Source organism: Gadus chalcogrammus, chromosome 23 (assembly GCF_026213295.1).
Source record: "Gadus chalcogrammus isolate NIFS_2021 chromosome 23, NIFS_Gcha_1.0, whole genome shotgun sequence".
Classification (NCBI taxonomy): domain Eukaryota; kingdom Metazoa; phylum Chordata; class Actinopteri; order Gadiformes; family Gadidae; genus Gadus; species Gadus chalcogrammus.
In genome coordinates, this window is record NC_079434.1 from 17930119 (window position 1) to 17949717 (window position 19599).

Genomic DNA, 19599 nt, shown 5'->3' on the forward strand with positions numbered 1-19599 from the left:
GGGTTGGAGTCCCAGAGAAAGGCCTGAGTTCTGTCTGGGTTAGAGTCCCGACGTCTGTCTGGGTTGGAGTCCCAGAATAAGGCCTTTGGTTCGTCGTTAGAGTCCTAGAATAGAGTCCTAGCCTAGAATAGAAATTGACTAGAATCTGTGTTGGAGTCCCAGAGAAAGTTCCTTTAGGTCGGTTTGGAGTCCCGACGTGGGTACCAGAGAAACTGTTGATCCGATCTTTAATACATTGCACTTTCTATTTTACTCATTTCTTTGCATACGTTTTCTTCATCTCATCTATTATTTTATTGTATGACAATGTTTATATGTGAAGCACTTTGAGTCTGCCTTGCGTATGAAAAGTGCTACATAAATAAAGTTGCCTTGCCAGCTCCGACAGCCCCGCCCCTTGTGTACCTGGTACGCAAGGGGCGGGGCTGGTACTACCAGTTGTGTTTGATGCACGAGTTTAAAGCCCGAGCGAGAGACCCAGCAGACTTGTGTATTAGGAATATTTTTTAATGGAACTACAAAAAGAAAAGACAGACTACAGAGCGCTCTACACAAGCAGCACATGATCAGTATGTTACAATATAAAACAGGCGTCCACGGCGTCAGTGTTTGCTCTTCTTGGACTTCTTGTGGGAGCGGTGCGGCGACCGGGACCTGGAGCGGGACTTCTTACTGGACTTCTTGGGGGTCCTGGATCTGGAGCGCCGGGAACGTTTGGGGGTGCGGGGGGCGGAGGGAGACCTGAGGACGACCACGGGGAAGAGTTTGAGCGGACGAAACCGAACACAGCTGCTGTGAGCTGCTAGGAGCTGGCCAACGCTACTTGGCCTAGCGCCTCACCTCTTTGGAGGTCTTCTTGGTGCCAACCGATGTAGTGTATAGTAACATAATGTAGCATTATGCTAGTTAGCCTAGCTTCGGAGGTCTTGGTGCTAACGTATGTAGCATGACGCTAGTGAGCGTCTCACCTCTTGGAGGTCATCTTGGTGCCAATAGATGTACTATATAGCACTATAACGTAGCATGATGCTAGTTAGCCTAGCGTCTCACCTCTTTGAGGTCTTCTTGGGGCCAACAGAGGTGGCATGATGTAGCACGATGCTTGTTAGCCTAGCGTCGGAGGTCTTGGTGCTAACAGATGTAGCATGATGCTAGTTAGCCTAGCATCTCACTTCTTGGTGCCAACATTTAGTGTATAGTACTATAACGTAGCATGATGCTGGTTAGCCTAGGATCTCACCTGTTGGAGGTCTTCTTGGTGCTAACAGATGTAGCGTATAGTACCGTAACGTAGCATGATGCTAGATAGTCTAGCGTCGTAGGTCTTGGTGCTAACAGATGTAGCATGATGCTAGTTAGCCTAGCGCCTCACCTCTTGAGGTCTTCTTGGTGCCAACAGATGTAGCGTATCCTACTATAACGTAGCATGATGCTAGTTAGCCTACTGCGGAGTTCTTGTTGCTAACAGACGTAGCATGATGCTGGTTAGCCTAGCGCCTCACCTCTTTGAGGTCTTCTTGGTGCCAACAGATGTAGCGTATCCTACTATAACGTAGCATGATGCTAGTTAGCCTAGCATCGTCGGTCTTGGTGCTAACAGACGTAGCATGATGCTAGTTAGCCTAGGGCCTCACCTCTTGGAGGCCTTCTTGGTGGCGGTGCGCGGGGAGTCCTTGTGTGCGGAGCGGGACGAGGAGGAGGGCGTGTCTTTAGAGTAGGAGGAGGGCGTGTCTTTAGAGTAGGACCTCTCGGAGCGCTCCGACCGGGGCGACGGGGAGCGGCCCCGCCGACTGCTGCTGCGGCCCGGGCTGGGGGAGCCGCTGTGACGCCGTTTCCTAGCAACCACGCAGAAACAACACAGTTTGAACACCTGCGGGAGGAGCTAGCTCGGGACAGGATGAGGCATAGCGTTGTGTAGCATCTTATCCTAGTGACCTTTGTGGAACCAAGTGCTTGGCGCTTGGTTCTATGGACATCCTTACTGTGCCGCCAGAGATATATCGTCAAAAGCGTCTGCTGGATGTAAATGAGGCTGCAGGTCACATGACGTACCTTTCCTTCCTGGTGGGCGTGTCCTCCTTCTCCTTCTCCTTCTTTAACTCCTTCAGCCGAGACTCCGCCTTCTCCTTCTCCCGCTTCTCTTTCTCCTTTTCCCGCTCAGCCTTCTCTTTCTCCTTCTCCTGGAACACATCAGTCGTTCATAAGCTCAGGGGCCTTATCAAGCTGCTTTTCAAAGTAAAAGCCCAACGAAAGCGTGGCTCTGCTCCCTTATCAAGCCACTTTTCAATGTAAAAGCCGTACACAAGAGGGGCTCTGCTACCTTATATAGCATCTTTTCAAAGTAAATGCCATGCACAAGAGTTGCTCAGCTACCTTTTCGAGCATCTTTTCAAAGTAAAAGCGTACCTTCTGCAGTAGTTTGTCTCTGTAGTGTTCCACCTGCTCCAGGAGGCTCTGGCCGGACTTCTTGGGCCGCTTCCCCGACTCCAACTCATCCTGGAACTTCATCACCTTCACCTGAAATGACAGACGGTGTTACATGCTTTTATTGTGACGGGGCCTGGGTACACGGTGTATCTGAAGGCTTTTATTGTGACGGGGCCTGGGTACAGGGTGTATCTGATGGCTTTTATTGTGACGGGGCCTGGGTACAGGGTGTATCTTAAGGCTTTTATCGTGATGGGGCTTGGGTACACTGTCTATCTGAAGGCTTTTATTGTGACGGGGCCTGGGTAAACAGTCTATCTGAAGGCTTGTATTGTGACGGGGCCTGGGTACACTGTCTATCTGAAGTCCTTTATTGTGACGGGATCTGGGTACACGCTCTAGCTGAAGGCTTTTATTGTGACGGGGCCTGGGTATCTCTAGGGATTATTTTATGATAGAGCCTTGGTGTAGTGTTTCAAAAAGCTTTTATTGTGACAGGGCCTTGGTCTATCTAGGGCTTTTAATGTGACAGGGAGAGGAAGTACCTCAATCTCTCGGAGCTTGGTGCGCTTCTCCTCGTTCATCTCGGCCTGCTTGCCCTTCCCGTCTCCGTCATCTCGCAGCGGATTGGACGAGCCGGCCGGGTCGGAGGACGGACTGCGGTCTTCGTCGCTGTCGTCGTCATCACTGCAGACGACAACACAGAGCTCCGTGAGACCCGGAGGACACCACACCACCCCGCCCTACGACCAGACGCTGAACCCCAGGAGCCCCGAAGGAACCCAACTCACGCTCTGGACTCTTCCGGCTGCTCGAACACCTCCCACTTGGACGTTGTGACAGCTGGGGGAGGGGTGAGCACACTGCAGGTTAGACAACCAATCAGGGAGCACACCACTGTGTGTCTGAGTGAGTGAGAGTCTGAGAGAGTGGATGAGTGTCTGAGTGAGTGAGTGGGTGAGTGTCTGGGTGTCTGAGTGTCTGAGTGTCTGAGTGAGTGAGTGTCTGTCTGAGTGAGTGAGTGAGTGAGTGTCTGAGTGAGTGAGTGAGTGTCTGAGTGAGTGAGTGAGTGAGTGAGTGGGTGAGTGTCTGAGTGAGTGAGTGAGTGTGTGAGTGTCTGAGTGAGTGAGTGAGTGTGAGTGTCTGAGTGAGAGCGTGCGTACCCTGTGACTCCAGCTCAGCCTCGTCCACCGCCTCCCACTTGGAGGGCGCCACCTTGAAGGTTCCCTCTTTGGACTGATCCACTGGAATAGAGAGAGAGAGAGGGGGGGGGTTACTCACACCGGACACACCAATCCCCGGCCCCTCTAGGCCCCGCCCCCTCTAGGCCCCGCCCCACTCACAGGGCACCCCGTCCAGGTCGTCCTCCAGGGGTTTGATGGGGACCCCGTCCAGGTCGTCGGGCGGTGCCCCGTCCAGCAGCACCGCCCCGTCGATGGGGACCCCGTCCACGTCCTCCATGGGGGAGCCCACCTCCAGGTCCCCGATGGGGGCGCCGTCCACGTCCTCCACCACCTCGGGCTGCAGGGACATCAGATATCAACACTGAAGGCGGAGGTGGCTCCACTCGGAGCACCGTCAGCCCTCACGACTTCATTCGCTCGTTCCTTTTAACGTGTGACCGTCGTCACGCCGTCGTTTAAACATGATGGTGGGAAAGGCATGGCCTACTGAGGTCCTGAACTACAGGAGGAGGCCCAGGCCTGGTGGTGGAGCTACTGACCTCCACGAGGAGGCCCAGGCCTGGTGGTGGAGCTACTGACCTCCATGAGGAGGCCCAGGCCTGGTGGTGGAGCTACTGACCTCCACGAGGAGGCCCAGGCCTGGTGGTGGAGCTACTGACCTCCATGAGGAGGCCCAGGCCTGGTGGTGGAGCTACTGACCTCCACGAGGAGGCCCAGGCCTGGTGGTGGAGCTACTGACCTCCAGGAGGAGGCCCAGGCCTGGTGGTGGAGCTACTGACCTCCAGGAGGAGGCCCAGGCCTGGTGGTGGAGCTACTGACCTCCATGAGGAGGCCCAGGCCTGGTGGTGGAGCTACTGACCTCCACGAGGAGGCCCAGGCCTGGTGGTGGAGCTACTGACCTCCACGAGGAGGCCCAGGCCTGGTGGTGGAGCTAATGACCTCCATGAGGAGGCCCAGGCCTGGTCGTGGAGCTACTGACCTCCATGAGGAGGCCCAGGCCTGGTGGTGGAGCTACTGACCTCCATGAGGAGGCCCAGGCCTGGTGGTGGAGCTACTGACCTCCACGAGGAGGCCCAGACTTGGTGGGGGGGGCCACTGACCTCTACAGGAAGGCAGACGGGTTCCTTCTCCACAGTGATGTTGACGAGGCCCAGGAAGATGTTCTGGAGCTTGATGAGGAAGGGGTCCGGGTACACAGCCCAGTCCTCCCACGCACGGAAACACGCCATCACGCGTTGCTGCCGCAATGCAAAAAGACTCTTTAGGACTCACTACTACGCAGTCGGTATGATCCAACCGTGTTACCTCTTGTATACGCGATCAGGGGATGTAATATGACTTTGTCTGGATGACTTTTCCCTGATTGATAATGAAGTAGCACAACAACCTAGCCTCTTAGCCTAGCATTAGCTGTTTTCCGCAGGGGAAGAAATGGGGACCAAAATGGAAATAAGCCTTCGGGCTTTATTGTGTCATCCCTGACTATTTATGTACTTTAATGTATGACACAGAGTGCTGTTCATGTCTTATATCAAAACGGTCAAATAAAATCGATCAATCAAATTTCACAGTTTTTTTTGCTAAATAAACACAACATGTTTTCACACTGAAAAATAATCGTTTGAATAATCGTGATTTCAACATTGACAAAAATAATCGTGATTATGATTTTTCCAATAATCGAGCAGCCCTAATGGAGCCTACCTTGAAGTTCTCCGACTGCAAGTGGCCCTGGGTGCTTTTGTAGGTGGAGTTGAGGTCGGCGAAGATCTGACACAGCTTGGTCTCAAAGCTGCACCAGAGACGACAGGAGGAGGAGGAGGAGGGTTTAACACATTGGTACACAGCAAAGAACCAACAGTTTGGAGCAGCAGGAAGTAGACTTACAACTTCCTGTAGTAGGAGGCGTTGGACACTTTGGCAGAGGAGTTGTAGAGGACATCGGAGACCAGGTAGAGCCGAGCGATCTGAAGCCACAGGAACACACGCACGTTACACACGGAGCATGGGAGGGCTTAGCTCAGGAGGTAGAGCAGTTGGTAGAGCAGTCCTCTACTAACCGAAAGGTTGCTAGTTCGATCCCCAGCTCCTCCTAGCTGAGTGTTGATGTGTCCCTGAGCACGACACTTAACCCTAACTGCTCCTGACTGGTGTATTAACCGATGGAAGTCGCTTTGGATAAAAGCGTCTGCTAAATGCCCTAATGTAATTGTAATTGTAATGTGCTAGGGGGTGTGTGTGTGGGATCGGGGATGGTGGTTGAGGTGGGTGAGACGTTGCAGAACACACTACCTTCTTGGGCAGGGCCGTCTTCAGGATGGACAGGGACTCGGCGATGCACTCCACGATCTCCTCGGCCGCGTCGGCCCGGGTCAGGCAGAACAACATGGCCTCGGCGACGTCGCCCTTCCTGGGGGTCAGAGCCCGGAGCATCTCCTCCAGCTGGTCCCGCTCTCTGGGGGGGGGGTACTCACACTTCAAGTTTCACTCCAATTCAAGTTATATGAAGAATATTAGAATTTAAGAGGAGAGGGACAGAGGGAAGGGTAGAAGGATTGAGAGGGAGATGTTAGAGTTGTTCCAATACCAATATGCTGTATCGCTATATACTCGCATCGGACGATACTCAAGTTCAGGATTCGGAATGGAAAAAATGCTATCGGAACATCTCTAGATGGCAGTGATATAAATGTCGTTCAGTAAATCATAAGTGTAGGATATGATTTACTATAGGGCTGCTTGATTAAGGAAAAAATCATGATCTCGATTATTTTGGTCAATATTGAAATCACGATTATTCAAACGATTATTTTTGAGTTTGAAAGCATGATGTATCTATTCAGGATGTCTCTCCAAAAAACACTTTCTAACTGAGAACTTAGAAATTTCACCTTTCAAAAGAAAATGTTCAATCTAAAATAATATACAGATATGTATCCAGCTTTTCTTCTGCAATTACTATAAAACTTCGAAAAACTCGCTAAAATTATTTTTGTGATCGTTTGACGCTAAAATCAAAATCGGGATCGATATTCGATCAATCGCCCTGCCCTATTGGACTGTAGCCGAGACGTAACAGATGTAGATCATCTTGTTCTAGACTGTATCTAGTGCCACTCACTCTTCCTTTAGGGAGCCCTTCTTGCCAGCCTCCTCCTCTTCGTCCTCCTCTTCGGCGTCGTCGTAGGGCCCGTGGAGGTAGGGGTTGAGGGGGGGCGGCCGCCACAGAGAGCCGTTCTTAAACATCCTGAAGTCCTCCGTCCTCCACTTGGCTGGCGCTTCACCCTGGAGGGAGACAGGTGGTGAGCGCTCGTCCAGTGACAACTGTGGAGGAGGAGGAGGTGTGAACACAACAGCACACCTACCTGGAGGATGGTGTAGAGCTTCCAGCGGTAGTATACGTGGGCGGGACTCTGATTCTCAAATAGGAACCTGGGAGAGAGGCACAACGTTAGAATGATCACAGCGGATTGAGCAGGTACAACAGGTGTCCCAGTAGAGTAGGTACGACAGGTGACGACAAAGCAGGTAAGACAGGTCAGACGACAGGGCAGGTACGACAGGCGAGACGACAGGGCAGGTACGACAGGCGAGACGACAGAGCAGGTACGACAGGTGTGACGACAGAGCAGGTACGACAGGTGTGACGACAGAGCAGGTATGACAGGTGTGACGACAGCAGGTATGACAGGTGAGACGACAGAGCGGGTACGACAGGTGAGACGACATAGCGGGTACGACAGGTGAGACGACATAGCGGGTACGACAGGTGAGACGACATAGCGGGTACGACAGGTGAGACGATAGAACGGGTACGACAGGTGAGACGATAGAGTGGGTAGGACCGTTGGGACGACAGAGCGGGTAGGACAGGTGAGAAGACAGGGCAGGTAGGACAGGTGAGAAGACAGGGCAGGTAGGACAGGTGAGACGACCGGGCAGGTAGGACAGGTGAGACGACCGGGCAGGTACGACAGGTGAGACGTCAGGGCAGGTATGACAGGTGTGACGACAGCAGGTGCGACGCTCACCTGTACATGGGGTTGTTGATCTCACGGTTCATGATCATGGCTTCGAACATGGGCCCCTCGCGCACAACAAACTCGATCATTCGGTGGATGAGGGAGAGTAAATTCCTAGGAGAAAAACACAGTTAAAGCACACGCATTGAGACGTCCACCTGGCCGGCTTCTGCATCCACACTGCAACAACACTACACACATGTACTACTTTACTAAGCCACGCTGGTGTGTGGACCAATCACAGGACAGATCAGAGCTGTGTGTACGTACGACTAGGTGTGTCTGTGTGTGTGCGTCTTTGTCTTGGTGTGTATATCAGGCAGTAGACTGAGACAGCTTGCTGTAGCTCTATAGCTCTGCTGGCTTAAGCCTAAAGTGGCCAGCAAAACAAAGGGGTGTCTTTCATTGGACAACACAGATCACATGTACTTGTATTGGAGCCCATCGTACCAATGGCGGGGGAAACTCTGTATACTTTCCCAATCCATCCCATGATGCCTTGCGGGGGTCCCTCGCTGCCGCAGACAGTTCAACTTGTGCTGCCCACCGAGGCCAATGTCAAAGGTCATAGTTCTTAAGACTAGTGAAGGGTTTTGGGAGGCAGCAGCCAGGCTGACTGGGGCTCTGCTGCCGGGGGCGGAGCCAGGGGGTGGTGGCGGCCGGAGTGCGTGAGCAAGGGTCCCGACATGGAGGTCATGGTGTGGGCGCAGCCCTGCGTCTAGAGTGGTGTGTGCTGTGGTCAGAGCTGTGGCTACTGCTGTCTGCTGTGAGGGTGCTTTAGAGCTGGAGTCAGTCTTCACCAATCAGGGACCGTTGCTCACCCACACTAGCCCCGCCCCCCGGACGTGCCGTGATCCAATTGGTCCAACTTTAGGGTTCTTAATGGGATGTTTTTTTTGTTTCTAAGTTTTTACACCAATTAAAAAAAGAAAAACATGTACCTTTCTGTTGGGATAACCACTTTGACTATGGCGTGCGACAGAGTCTGTATATGAAGTCACATCAGATAATAAACATAGAATATGTGAGTATTGTTAAAAGGCAACAGGTGATAAATATAAAAAATGCATTGAACACAAATTGCTTAACTATCAGTTCTACGGTAGCAAACCCTCCGGACTCTTAACACTAGTAAAATACTAACACCCTCAGACACTAGCTTAACTACAGACGCTAAGGGCTAGGCTCAAGGCTAATGTCTGAGCAGCTAAGCTCATAGTAGATAGCCTATGATAAGCTAACTGAACAGTGGCTAGTCTAATAGCAGAGGCTACGATCGGCTAACAGAACAGAGGCTATGCTAGGCTAACATAACAAGATGTGCTAGGCTAACAGAACATGGGCTATGCTAGGCTAACAGAACATGGGCTATGCTAGGCTAACAGAACAAGGGCTATGCTAGGCTAACAGAACAGCGGCTAGGCTAACAGAACAGCGGCTATGCTATGCTAACAGAACAGCAGCTATGCTAGGCTAACTGAACAGCTGAACTTGCAGCACGTGTGGTGCTGGTTGCTAGCCTGTCATGCTAGTTACCTTGTCGAATTCCTCCTTGTTCTTGGGCGGGGGGAGGAGCGCGGCGGCGGGGTTCTTCAGGCGCTCGCGGGGCTGTGCGTTGAAGGGCAGGCCGGAGGGAGGGGGGGGCAGCGTGTGCTCCATCATGGAGGGAGGGATGTAGATTGGGTGGGGGGGGATGGGCACGCCCTTCCCCCAGCCCAGCTTCATCTCAAAGTTCATGATCATCTTCCCTGTGGACGGAGAGGAACGCTCAGATAAACAGCCTGACAACAGTCTGTGAAAGATCCTGATAACAGTCTGCAGAAACAGCCTGACAAAAGTCTGTAAAACAGCCTGTCAAGTATACAACAGTCTGTCAAGTTTACAAATGTTTGCAAAGTCTACCCCGGTCTGTCAAGTTTGCAACAGCCTGAAGTCCAGAACAGTTTGTAAAGTCTACAACAGTCTGTAAAGTATACAATCGTCTGAACATTCTACACCAGTTTAATGTCCAGAACAGTTTGTAAAGTTAACAGTCCAAGTCAGTGTTAGAAGTGTCAGACTGTAAAGTTTACAAATGTTTGTCAAGTCTAGACTGTAAAGTAGTTTGTGAAGACTACAAAGGTCTTCACATTGTACAACATTTTGTTGAGTCCAGAATAGTTCGTAAAGTAACAACAGTCTAAGTCAATGTTTGAAGTGTACAACAGTATCACCGTGTGGCGCCTCCACAGAGCAGCTGTAACACGCAGGGAGACGTACCGTTTAGGTTCTTTAGGGCGCGTTCCGCATCCCTCCTGTTCATGAACGCCACAAAACCACAGTTCCTCTCCCGAGCCCGCTCCTCATCTGTCCTGGGCCACATGATCTTCACGCTAGCTAGCGGCCCGTAGCGCCCAAACTCCTGGCAGAGCATCTCCTCATTCATCTGCACAACAACCAAGCCAACAGTTAGCACAGCATCTCCTCATTCATCTACACAACCACCGAGCTAAAATTGAGCACAGCATCTCTTATTTCAACTGTACACCCGCCACGTTACTGATAGCTGTTAGCATAGCCTAGCATTTACACAACCAAAGCCACACACCTTGTAGCATGGCTATATGTTTAGGCTATACAATGATAGATACAATGGTACAATGAGATCTTTGGTTCATGTGATGGTACTGGCCTGTGGGTTGATGTTGCCAAGGTAGAGGTTGGTGGTCGATGGATCGCCGACATCGTGAGAACCGGGCGCCGAGTCGTCCAGAACTGCACAGACACAAGACAGAGAAGCCGACACTTACAGCAGTCCGATTGGACATTGCACGTGTGTGTTAGAAAGATGAAGATAAACAAAAATTACCACTGGAAGGACGGTTTCTTCTGGAAGAACCATCCGCTAAAAGAAGCAGAGAGCAGAGTGAAGGACGTTTCTCAGCACAACCCGCCGCTTCAGAAGGGGCGTGTCTATCTACAGGAGGGGGCTTGTCTAGCCTCAAGAAGGGGCGTGTTCAGCTTCAGGGGGCATGACTACCTTCCAGAGGGGGCGTGTTTAGCTACAAGAGGGGGCGTGTTTAGCTACAAGAGGGGGCGTGTTTAGCTACAGGAGGGGTTGTGTTTCCCTGCCGCAGGGGGCGTGTTTAAGCTACAGGAGGGTCATGTTTACCTACAGAAGGGTTGTGTTTAACTACAGAGGGGCGTGGCTAGCACCCAGAGTGCTGATAAGGTGTGTGGTCAGGTTGGGGTGATGTAAAGGTGTTAAGGTGTGTGGTCAGGGTGGTGATTGTAGTTGATAGCCCTTGTAAACTACAAGGGCAATAATATGTAATAACGGTACCAATAGAAAGATAACCCCTGGGGTTATCGTTAATATAAACTACTAGGTCAGAGAAAAAGAAAGAAGAAGCTTAAACACAGCTAGAACACAGCATGAATGGAAGGTTCCTCTCCGACTGAAGTACACTTCATGTTTTGAAGTCAACAACACCCCCTACAATATCAGTCGGTCGCCATTTAGGGTTAGTACAAGGGTCCATATCGGATGCCAATAAAGTGAAGTAGAGCAAAGAAAGAAGTTTTACTCAGAGGTAGCTTAAGGTGGAGTCTCAAAAATAAAAGTAAATACCCAAATCATGGCAAAATTTACTATCTAAACTTGATGAGAAACTATCAGGTGATATTTCCAAGAATATTTCCCTTTTGACATTTGACCCCTCTACTAAAAGGTCAGGAGCCGGCCAGGATAGAATTGCACCAAGCCAAACCAGGCCGGACAATTCTGTAGCTGCAGCAGGGTGTGAGGTTTGGGTGTAGCTGCAGCAGGGTGTGAGGTTTGGGTGCAGCTCCAGCAGGATGTGTGGTTGGGTGAAGCTGCAGCAGGATGTGTGGTTGGGTTCAGCTGCAGCAGGGCGTGTGGTTGGGTGTAGCTCCAGCAAGGTGCGTGTTTGGGTGGAGCTGCAGCAGGGAGTGTGGTTGGGTTTGTGTTTGGGTGGAGCTGCAACAGGGTGCCGTGTGGGTGTAGCTGTGGGGCGGAGAGGTACTTACAGGAGCGCCGTCCGTCCGCACCGGACAGCGGCTCGAAGCGACTGACCCGACCCTTGAGCTTGTGTCTCTCGTCTCTCTCCTCCTGGATTCTGTGAAAAGAGAAACCGTTACAACCCACTCCAGCTAGCTAACCCCCAGCTAAATACAAACCCCAAGCCCATAACTAACCCCCCAGCTGACTACTAACTCCCCGGCTGACTACTAACCCCCCAGCTGACTACTAACTCCCCAGCTGACTACTAACTCCCCAGCTGACTACTAACTCCCCAGCTGACTACTAACTCCCCAGCTGACTACTAACTCCCCAGCTGATCACTAACCCCCCAGCTGATCACTAACCCCTTCAGCTGAGAACAAACAGTAGATAACTAACCCTACCCAGTAGATAACTAATCCTACCCAACAGATAACTAATCCTACCCAACAGATAACTAACCCTACCCAACAGATAACTAACCCTACCCAACAGATAACTAACCCTACCCAACAGATAACTAACCCTACCTAAGAGACAACTAACCCTACCCAAGAGACAACTAACCCTACCCAAGAGGCAACTAACCCTACCCAAGAGGCAACTAACCCTACCCAAGAGACAACTAACCCTACCCAAGAGACAACTAACCCTACCCAACAGACAACTAACCCTACCCAACAGACAACTAACCCTACCCAACAGACAACTAACCCTACCCAACAGACAACTAACCCTACCCAACAGACAACTAACCCTACCCAACAGACAACTAACCCTACCCAACAGATAACTAACCCCCAGCAGTACTCCTTACTGTTTGAGCTCCTCTTTGAACAGCTCCAGGTTGCTCTTCTTCTTCTCTTTGTCGCTGGTTTTCTTAGCAGACTGAAACAGACATAATAACATGTTAGTGGTATGGAGTCAATAACCACAACATGTTGGTACTATGCATTCAATGACAACATGTTGGTAGTATGGAGTCTATAACATGTTGGTAGTATGGCGTAGGGTACAGGAGTAGGGTTGCATTAGGATACGTACGTGTCTTTTGTCCAGGACCAAGAACTGTGGGGGCGTGTCCAGGGGCAGGAAGCTCTTGCCCGGGCTGGTAGGCGCGTTCTCGAAGCGGGACTTTGGTTTGTACAGCTTGCCCTTCTTCTCGTCAGCGGCGGCTTCCTCTGAACAACCAGAGAGAGAAACGTTTAATCAGACACTGTTACATGTGGTGCAGCCTGAGAGTTCAGGAATCGATCTCGGGAAAATGGTATCGGAACATCTCTGCTACCTTTTGATGCGTTGGCGATTCCTCCGCGTACGAAGGCCTTGACCTTGCCATCCCCTCCGCCCTCGAAGGCCGCCAGGAACTCCTCGTAGATCTCGGCCGCGGCCCGCTCGTCCTCCTGAGAACACAACAGGAGGGTCAACTCGGTTGTGATAAATGCACATATACCAGACGCTTCCATCCACCCATTCAAACACCAACGGCGCTGTCAACCATGCAGGGCGACAGCCAGCTCGCCAGGAGCAGTCAGGGTGAGATGTCTTACTTACGGACACCTTGATACTCAGCTAGGAGGAGCCGGGGATCGGACTAGCAACCTAGCAAAACCAACCCCTATATCTAGCGGGCGGGCGCATCGCTGACCTGATGCTCAACCCACCTTCTTCTTCAGCTCATCTTGTTCCTTTTTGCTCAGTGTCCTCTTGGCCACCGCCATCTTCCCGATGCTGAACGACTTCAGCTTGCTCTCAAGTAGCGCCTGTAGTCGTGAACAAAAAATGTCATTCATTAAGAAAATATTATTCATTCATTCACAAAATGAAAAACTCCCATGATTCAATGTGTTTGCTATTATTATGAGCAGCCGAGGACTTGTATCTGTTTATCCTACAGACATATTCCTGGAGTAGTTCTGCTTTAATCACCCATCAGCTCCCAGCGACTGAACCCCAACGAGTACGTGTTTGTGGGTGTGATAAATTCGCTGGCGGCATTTTGAAAATATTTATCTTGAACATCACATCGATTTGTCTTTCAATATGTCTGCATCCGAAGCTTTATGCATTAAGTACTATGAGCCGTCCCGGGACCAGGCGCTAGTCACCCCCGGACCAGGGGCTCCGCGGGCCAGGATCAGGTGGCTGGCGGGCCGCTAGAGTGTTAATGTGAATCCGTTATCGTGACGCCATTTGGTGCAAGGCCAAAATTAACCGGATGTTTTATTTAATAACTTCCAACTCCATTCTGTATGACATAAACCATCCGATATATATCACATTTCACACAAAGCAGGTCTCGGTAGGGGAGACGGTAAACATGCTGGTAGTAAATCAGGTGGCCTCGCTCCGGCCACAACACGTTAGCCTAGCCACCATTAGCCTAGCACCCCGTTAGCCTAGCCGCAATGAGCTTCACCGATATAAACGATATGCATGATTAGGGAACAGCTTTTCGTTATTTAGCACATTAGCTACAACGGTCCAGACCAAGGGGACATGGATGACCGGTCATAATCGAAACATTGGCGTGTTGCTATAAAGACGTAAAGTGCAGAGTAGGTTCACCTTAGCGCTAGCTTTCTGAGAGCCCGCAGACGTTCGGTCCGCCATCTTTTGTGCACTAAGCAAAATCGAGCACCGAATACGAGATGAGTATTGAAATAAAATCGAGGCAAACGAATCGGATCCGGAATCATCGATAGGGCCGCCTGAATCAGTGGCTAGGGCGGCCACGCCCACGCGAATTACATTACTATAATTTACCGTATGGAGACGGAGATTTTATCCAACTATTTATTTAACTTATTTCGTTTATTTGAATATGACGTCTTATTTATTGTTTCGTAATGAAACTCGATACGTAGAGTATCGAGTTGTGTAGAGTCGTCGTCATTCCATCAGATGGCGCCACACTACTGGTCTCTCCTCCATTATGTCTGGTCTTTATTATCTAAACTCCGATTCTAAACGTTGATTCTCTTATATCTAAGAGCGCACAACCTGACATTATAAACACGAGGCCGATTTATATATTTCCAATTATCATCATTGGTCCAGGGTGAGGAAAGCAAATGAGCGGAATCGGTAGGCAATAAATGACTAGTGGTCAATAAAAGTGGGGACAGGAGTGGTAATGGTGAATAAAAGTGGTTCCACGTTTACTTGATTTAATATACGAGGGTATGCCGCTGTGAGGAAGTCAAGTTTATTCACGTCTCCGCTCTGCCCGAAGGCTGGTGAATATCTGAGCAGACCTCAGCCCGGCAGCCAGCAGCGCCTCCCCCCTCCTTCCTCCCGAACAAGCAGTATATTCATGCGGATCTCCCCGGGACCCGACAGCCGTCAGGGACCTTGGACCGCCAGCCCCACCGTCTTCCTCTACTGCCACGGGGCCACCGCCAGCTGCCAGCCCCACACCATGCGGACTATCTTCTTCAGCACATGGGCGCTGCTGCTCCTCTCTTCAGTGTCTGCCCAGACCCCACAGAGGTAGGTCGTCTTTAATTCCTAACAATAACAACATTCATACACGTTAGGAATCCTAACTTTCTGGGTCTGATGAGTGCCCCACTGTGCTGAGGTCTCCTGCGTCACACCAGGTCGCTGCGTTGTTGTCTTGTTACCTATGGTTTGATAAAGCTTTGGGAGTTTAAACGCAGACCCCGTGTCCCCCCCCACCTCCCCACCCCCAGGCCATCCTTCACTTGCGGGGGCAACCTGACTGAGGAGTCCGGGCTGGTGGGCAGCCAGGGGTACCCCGGAGTCTACCCCCCCAACACCAAGTGTGTCTGGAAGATCACGGTCAGACCATATCATTATAAAGATGAAGAATAACACATTTATTCATAATAACATGAATACACATATCATATGAATTAAAGAAGTGCATCTGGAGAATCACGGTCAAATATCAATATTCATTCTAATAATAAATTGTATAAATATATTTATGATAGCATTAATACATACATGAATAAACATTATAATAACAGTTATGGGTGTATAAATAATTTTTAATTAATATGACCATGTGATCATATAAGCAGAGTTAAGTACAATTAGAACACATAGGCAGTGTATTTACAAGCAGTTTGTTACTTATATCAACAGATTATTCATTTTATATGAACAGTTTATTCATTTTATATTATCAGTTTATTCATCTTATATTAACAGTTTATCATCTTCTTCAGTGTATTCACTGATTCTGTTTATTCAAGCCTTTAAATTCGTAGAGTGTAGTCTTGGTCCAGTTAGGTCCAGTGTGAGGTGTCTTCTAGTCCCTCCCCCTACCTGTCCAAGTGTCTGGTAGGAGGAGGGACAGCGTGGTAACTCCTACCTCCAGGTATGATGAGTGACAGCCTGGTAGCTCCTCCCTCCTGGTAGGATGAGTGACAGCACGGTAACTCCTCCCTCCTGTTAGGATGAGTGACAGCGTGGTAACTCCTCCCCCCAGGTCCCCATTGGTCGGGTGGTCGTCCTCTCGTTCCGCTTCATCGACCTGGAGAGTGACAACCTGTGTCGCTATGACTACGTGGACGTGTACAGCGGGCACGCCGGCGGCCAGAGGCTGGGCCGCTTCTGTGGGACGGCGCGGCCGGGCGCGCTGGTCTCCACAGGCAACAAGATGATGGTCCAGATGATGTCCGACGCCAACACCGCCGGGAGCGGCTTCCTGGCGGTCTACTCTGCTGCCCACCCCCACCAGAGAGGTAGCCACACGCTAGCCTAGCATTGGGCTAAAGTAGCATGTTGCTAATGTAGCATGGGGCTAACATAGCATGTTGCTGACGTAGCATGGTGCCAACCCCCCACCAGTAAGGTAGCCACACGCTAGCCTAGCATGGGGCTAACATAGCATGGTGCTAACGTAGCATGCTGCTAACATAACATGCTGCCCACCCCCATCAGAGAGGTAGCCGAACGCTAACGTAGCATGGGGCTAACATAGCATGTTGCTAACGTAGCATGGTGCCCATCCCCACCAGAGAGGTAGCCTAACGCTAACATAGCATGGGGCTATCATAGCATGGTGCTAACATAGCATGGTGCCCACCCTCACCAGAGAGGTAGCATGGTGCTAACATAGCATGGTGCTAACATAGCATGCTGCCCACCCCCGCCAGAGAGGTAGCCAAATGCTAACATAGCATGGTGCTTACATAGCATGAGGCTTAAATAGCATGGGGCTAACATACCATGCTTCCCATCCCCACCAGAGAGGTAGCAGCATGCTAACATAGCATGGTGCTAACGTAGCATTGTGCTTATGTAGCATGCTGCTTACGTAGCATGCTGCCTACCCCCACCAGAGTGGTAGAAACATGCTAGCATGTTAGCATTATAGCATGATGCTAACATAGCCAACCAAACATGGTGCCCACCCCCCACCAGAAAGGTAGGAGCAGGCTTCAGAGAGATGTAGCAGCATGCTAACAGGCTAGCAGCATACCATGGGTATTAGAACAGGGTTAAGACTGTGAACAGTAGCACTGGTGGCAACCTACTGAGTCATGCCTGTAATGAGTCCAGTCAGAAGGGAACGTAAACACTGGGAAAGCTGAACTCTGACCTCAACACAGTAAGATTGTGTGGTCATCATCAGACAGGTCAGGGTCTAACAGCAGGGGGGCTGGTAAAGAGCTGAGCTCTGGTAGGAGGACATGGTGAAGGTCACCACATACACCGACTGAGGACAAGAGGTTTGAGGTTAACCAGCAGGAACATCTAGTCACAGCACCTCGCGGAATTTCCCACCAAACTTTGCCAACAACATCGCTCTCTTCTGCACTTTGTCTCCCCTCCTCTCCTTTTCCCCCTCCCCACCTCTCTACCCTCTTCTTCCCCCTCCCCTCCTCTCCTCTCTCACCTCCCCTTATCTCTTCCCTCCTCTCTCCTCCTTTCTCCCCTCCCTTCCTCTCCTCTCCTCCTCTCCTCTCTCCCCTCCTCTCCTCTCTCCCCTCCTCTCTCTCCTCCTTTCTCCTCTCCCCTCCTCCTCTCTTCTCTCCCCTCCCCTACTCTCCCCTCTCTCTCCTACTTTTTCCTCTCCCTTCCTCTCTCCTCTCCCCTCTCCTCTCTCCTCCCCTCCTCTCTCCTCTCCCCTCCCCTACTCTCCCCTCTCTCCCCTCCTCTCTGTCCTCCTTTCTCCCGTCCCTTCCTCTCTCCCCTCCTCTCTCCCCTCCCCTCCTTCCTCTCGCCCCTCTCCTCATCTCTCCCTTGCCCTCCTCTCCTCTCCTCTATTCTCCTCCTTCTCTTCTCTCTATCTCCTTCTGTCGTGTGAGGTCTTCCTCATGTCCGACTGTGATTGAGTGAGTTTGGGATAAATCCCGGAAATCGGCTTCTAAATCTTCCCACAATGATTTACCTCGGGAACAGCGGGAGATATTCCTGTGGTTCCGGTGTAACCGAATATCACATTTCCGGGCCAAGATTCCTCTTCTGTGCACCAGCCATGGCTTTCAATGTTTTTGTCAGTGTTTCAAGTCCACGACGACATCTCGGCTCATCTCTTATACACAGAAATCAGAGCTTCTTAAAAGCTAAAAGAAAAAGAAAAATCAGGCGATGGTCAATGGGTCAATGGGTGTCGAGATTGTTGCGCGCCACTATGATTCATACTCGATTGGTGAATGCTCCTCGCACTACAAACGAATACCCGAGGGCTTCCCACACCAAAGCCTCGTCCTTTAGCCGTGGGATTCTGCACTCTGTCTATAGAGATGAGGTTAGGCTCAGGTGGTTAGCAAACAGCTGGTAGCCCTGGACAGCAGTAGTACACCTTTCACATCCTGAGCAGGAGCGGGTTCACTCAGACCTTCCTACTCCCCGTCCCGTCCGCGGTGAGTCAGCTCCCCACGCTGTGACCCCCCGCCTGCCTTCTGTGTGGAGGGTCGGAGGCTGCAGGCCTGCAGGTCTGCTGACAACATATGGAAACTATCTCCCCGTCTCTCGCTCCCTCTGTAATCACTGGAGGAACCCAGCGAGGAACCACCGAAAAAAATGCTCAAGTGTGTAATTACAACATGACGACATGTGTGTGTGTGTGTGTGTGTGTGTTTGTGTGTGTGTGTGTGTGTGTGTGTGTGTGTGTGTGTGTGTGCTTGTGTGTGTGTGTGTGTGTGTGTGTGTGTGTGTGTGTGTGTGTGTGTGTGTGTGTGCTTGTGTGTGCTTGTGTACGTGTGCCTGTGGCTGTGTGTGTGTGTGTGTGTGTGTGTGTGTGTGTGTGTGTGTGTGTGTGTGTGTGTGTGTGTGTGTGTGTGTGTGTGTGTGTGTGTGTGTGTGTGTGTGTGTGTGTGTGTGTGTGTGTGTGTGTGTGTTTTTTTGTGTGTGTGTGTGTGTGTGTGTGTGTGTGTGTGTGTGTGTGTCTATGTGTTTGTGTGTCTGTGTGTGTGTGTGTGTTTGTGTGTGTGTGTGTGTGTGTGTGTGTGTGTGTGTGTGTGTGTGTGTGTGTGTGTGTATGTGTGTGTGTTTGTGTGTGTGTGTGTTCTCTGTGTGTCTTCAGGGGAGCTGTACTGCGGGGGTCTCCTTGATAAGCCCACTGGGTCCTTCAAGACCCCCAACTGGCCGGAGAAGGACTACCCAGCGGGGGTGACCTGCTCCTGGCGCATCGTGGCCCCCAAACACCAGGTCCAGACATCCATCTAGACCTGGACCTGGACCAGGTCCAGACCCCCATCTAGACCTGGTCTAGCGTACTACTTTAGATTAATCACCAGGTTGAGGCCTGGGGTTAGTCCTAGGTTAAGATTAGGCTAAGGCTAGGCTAAGGTCAGGGTTAGTACTAAGGTTAGGTTAGGGTTAGGCTAAGGTTAGGCTAGGATAAGGCTAAGGTTAGGCTAAGGTTAGGGTACGGTTATGCTAAGGTAAGGCTAAGGCTAGGCTAAGGTTAGGGTTAGTCCACGCTAAATTTGGCTAAGGTTAGGTTAGAGTTAGTGTTACGTGTCCAACAAACATAAAATCA

At 50.8% G+C, this 19599-nt stretch overlaps 2 protein-coding genes across 4 annotated transcripts in view; one reads left to right on the forward strand and one right to left on the reverse strand.

Moving 5' to 3' along the window:
* Window positions 1-428: 428 nt before the first annotated feature.
* Window positions 429-14315, reverse strand: u2surp (U2 snRNP-associated SURP domain containing). Of its 3 annotated transcripts, XM_056584540.1 has the most exons (26): window positions 14205-14315; window positions 13301-13399; window positions 12925-13039; window positions 12681-12817; window positions 12454-12524; window positions 11663-11751; window positions 10482-10517; window positions 10305-10387; window positions 9893-10058; window positions 9170-9381; window positions 8575-8618; window positions 7643-7747; window positions 6977-7043; window positions 6733-6896; window positions 5904-6066; window positions 5499-5578; window positions 5316-5403; window positions 4712-4849; window positions 3771-3948; window positions 3591-3671; window positions 3219-3270; window positions 2973-3114; window positions 2407-2517; window positions 2053-2180; window positions 1635-1835; window positions 431-741 (listed from the first exon to the last, which is right to left on the reverse strand). In XM_056584540.1, the coding sequence occupies exons 1-26, from the start codon at window positions 14247-14249 to the stop codon at window positions 603-605; spliced, it is 2934 nt and encodes a 977-aa protein (XP_056440515.1). In that variant the 5' UTR covers window positions 14250-14315; the 3' UTR covers window positions 431-602. The 3 variants fall into 3 exon arrangements, with proteins under 3 accessions (XP_056440517.1, XP_056440516.1, XP_056440515.1); XM_056584541.1 differs by lacking the exon at window positions 10482-10517 and having other exon boundaries at window positions 430-741; window positions 14205-14311; XM_056584542.1 differs by lacking the exons at window positions 8575-8618; window positions 9893-10058; window positions 10305-10387; ... (5 more) ...; window positions 13301-13399; window positions 14205-14315 and having other exon boundaries at window positions 429-741; window positions 9170-9259.
* Window positions 14316-14586: 271 nt separating this feature from the next.
* The window catches only part of pcolce2b (procollagen C-endopeptidase enhancer 2b), a 9614-nt gene continuing 4601 nt past the window's right edge, over window positions 14587-19599 (forward strand). Inside the window, exons 1-4 of the mRNA XM_056584577.1 lie at window positions 14587-15128; window positions 15332-15440; window positions 16096-16351; window positions 19141-19265. Of these exons, the coding sequence (XP_056440552.1) occupies window positions 14953-15128; window positions 15332-15440; window positions 16096-16351; window positions 19141-19265 (666 nt within the window). The 5' untranslated portion in view covers window positions 14587-14952. The remainder of the gene's footprint in view (window positions 15129-15331; window positions 15441-16095; window positions 16352-19140; window positions 19266-19599) is intronic.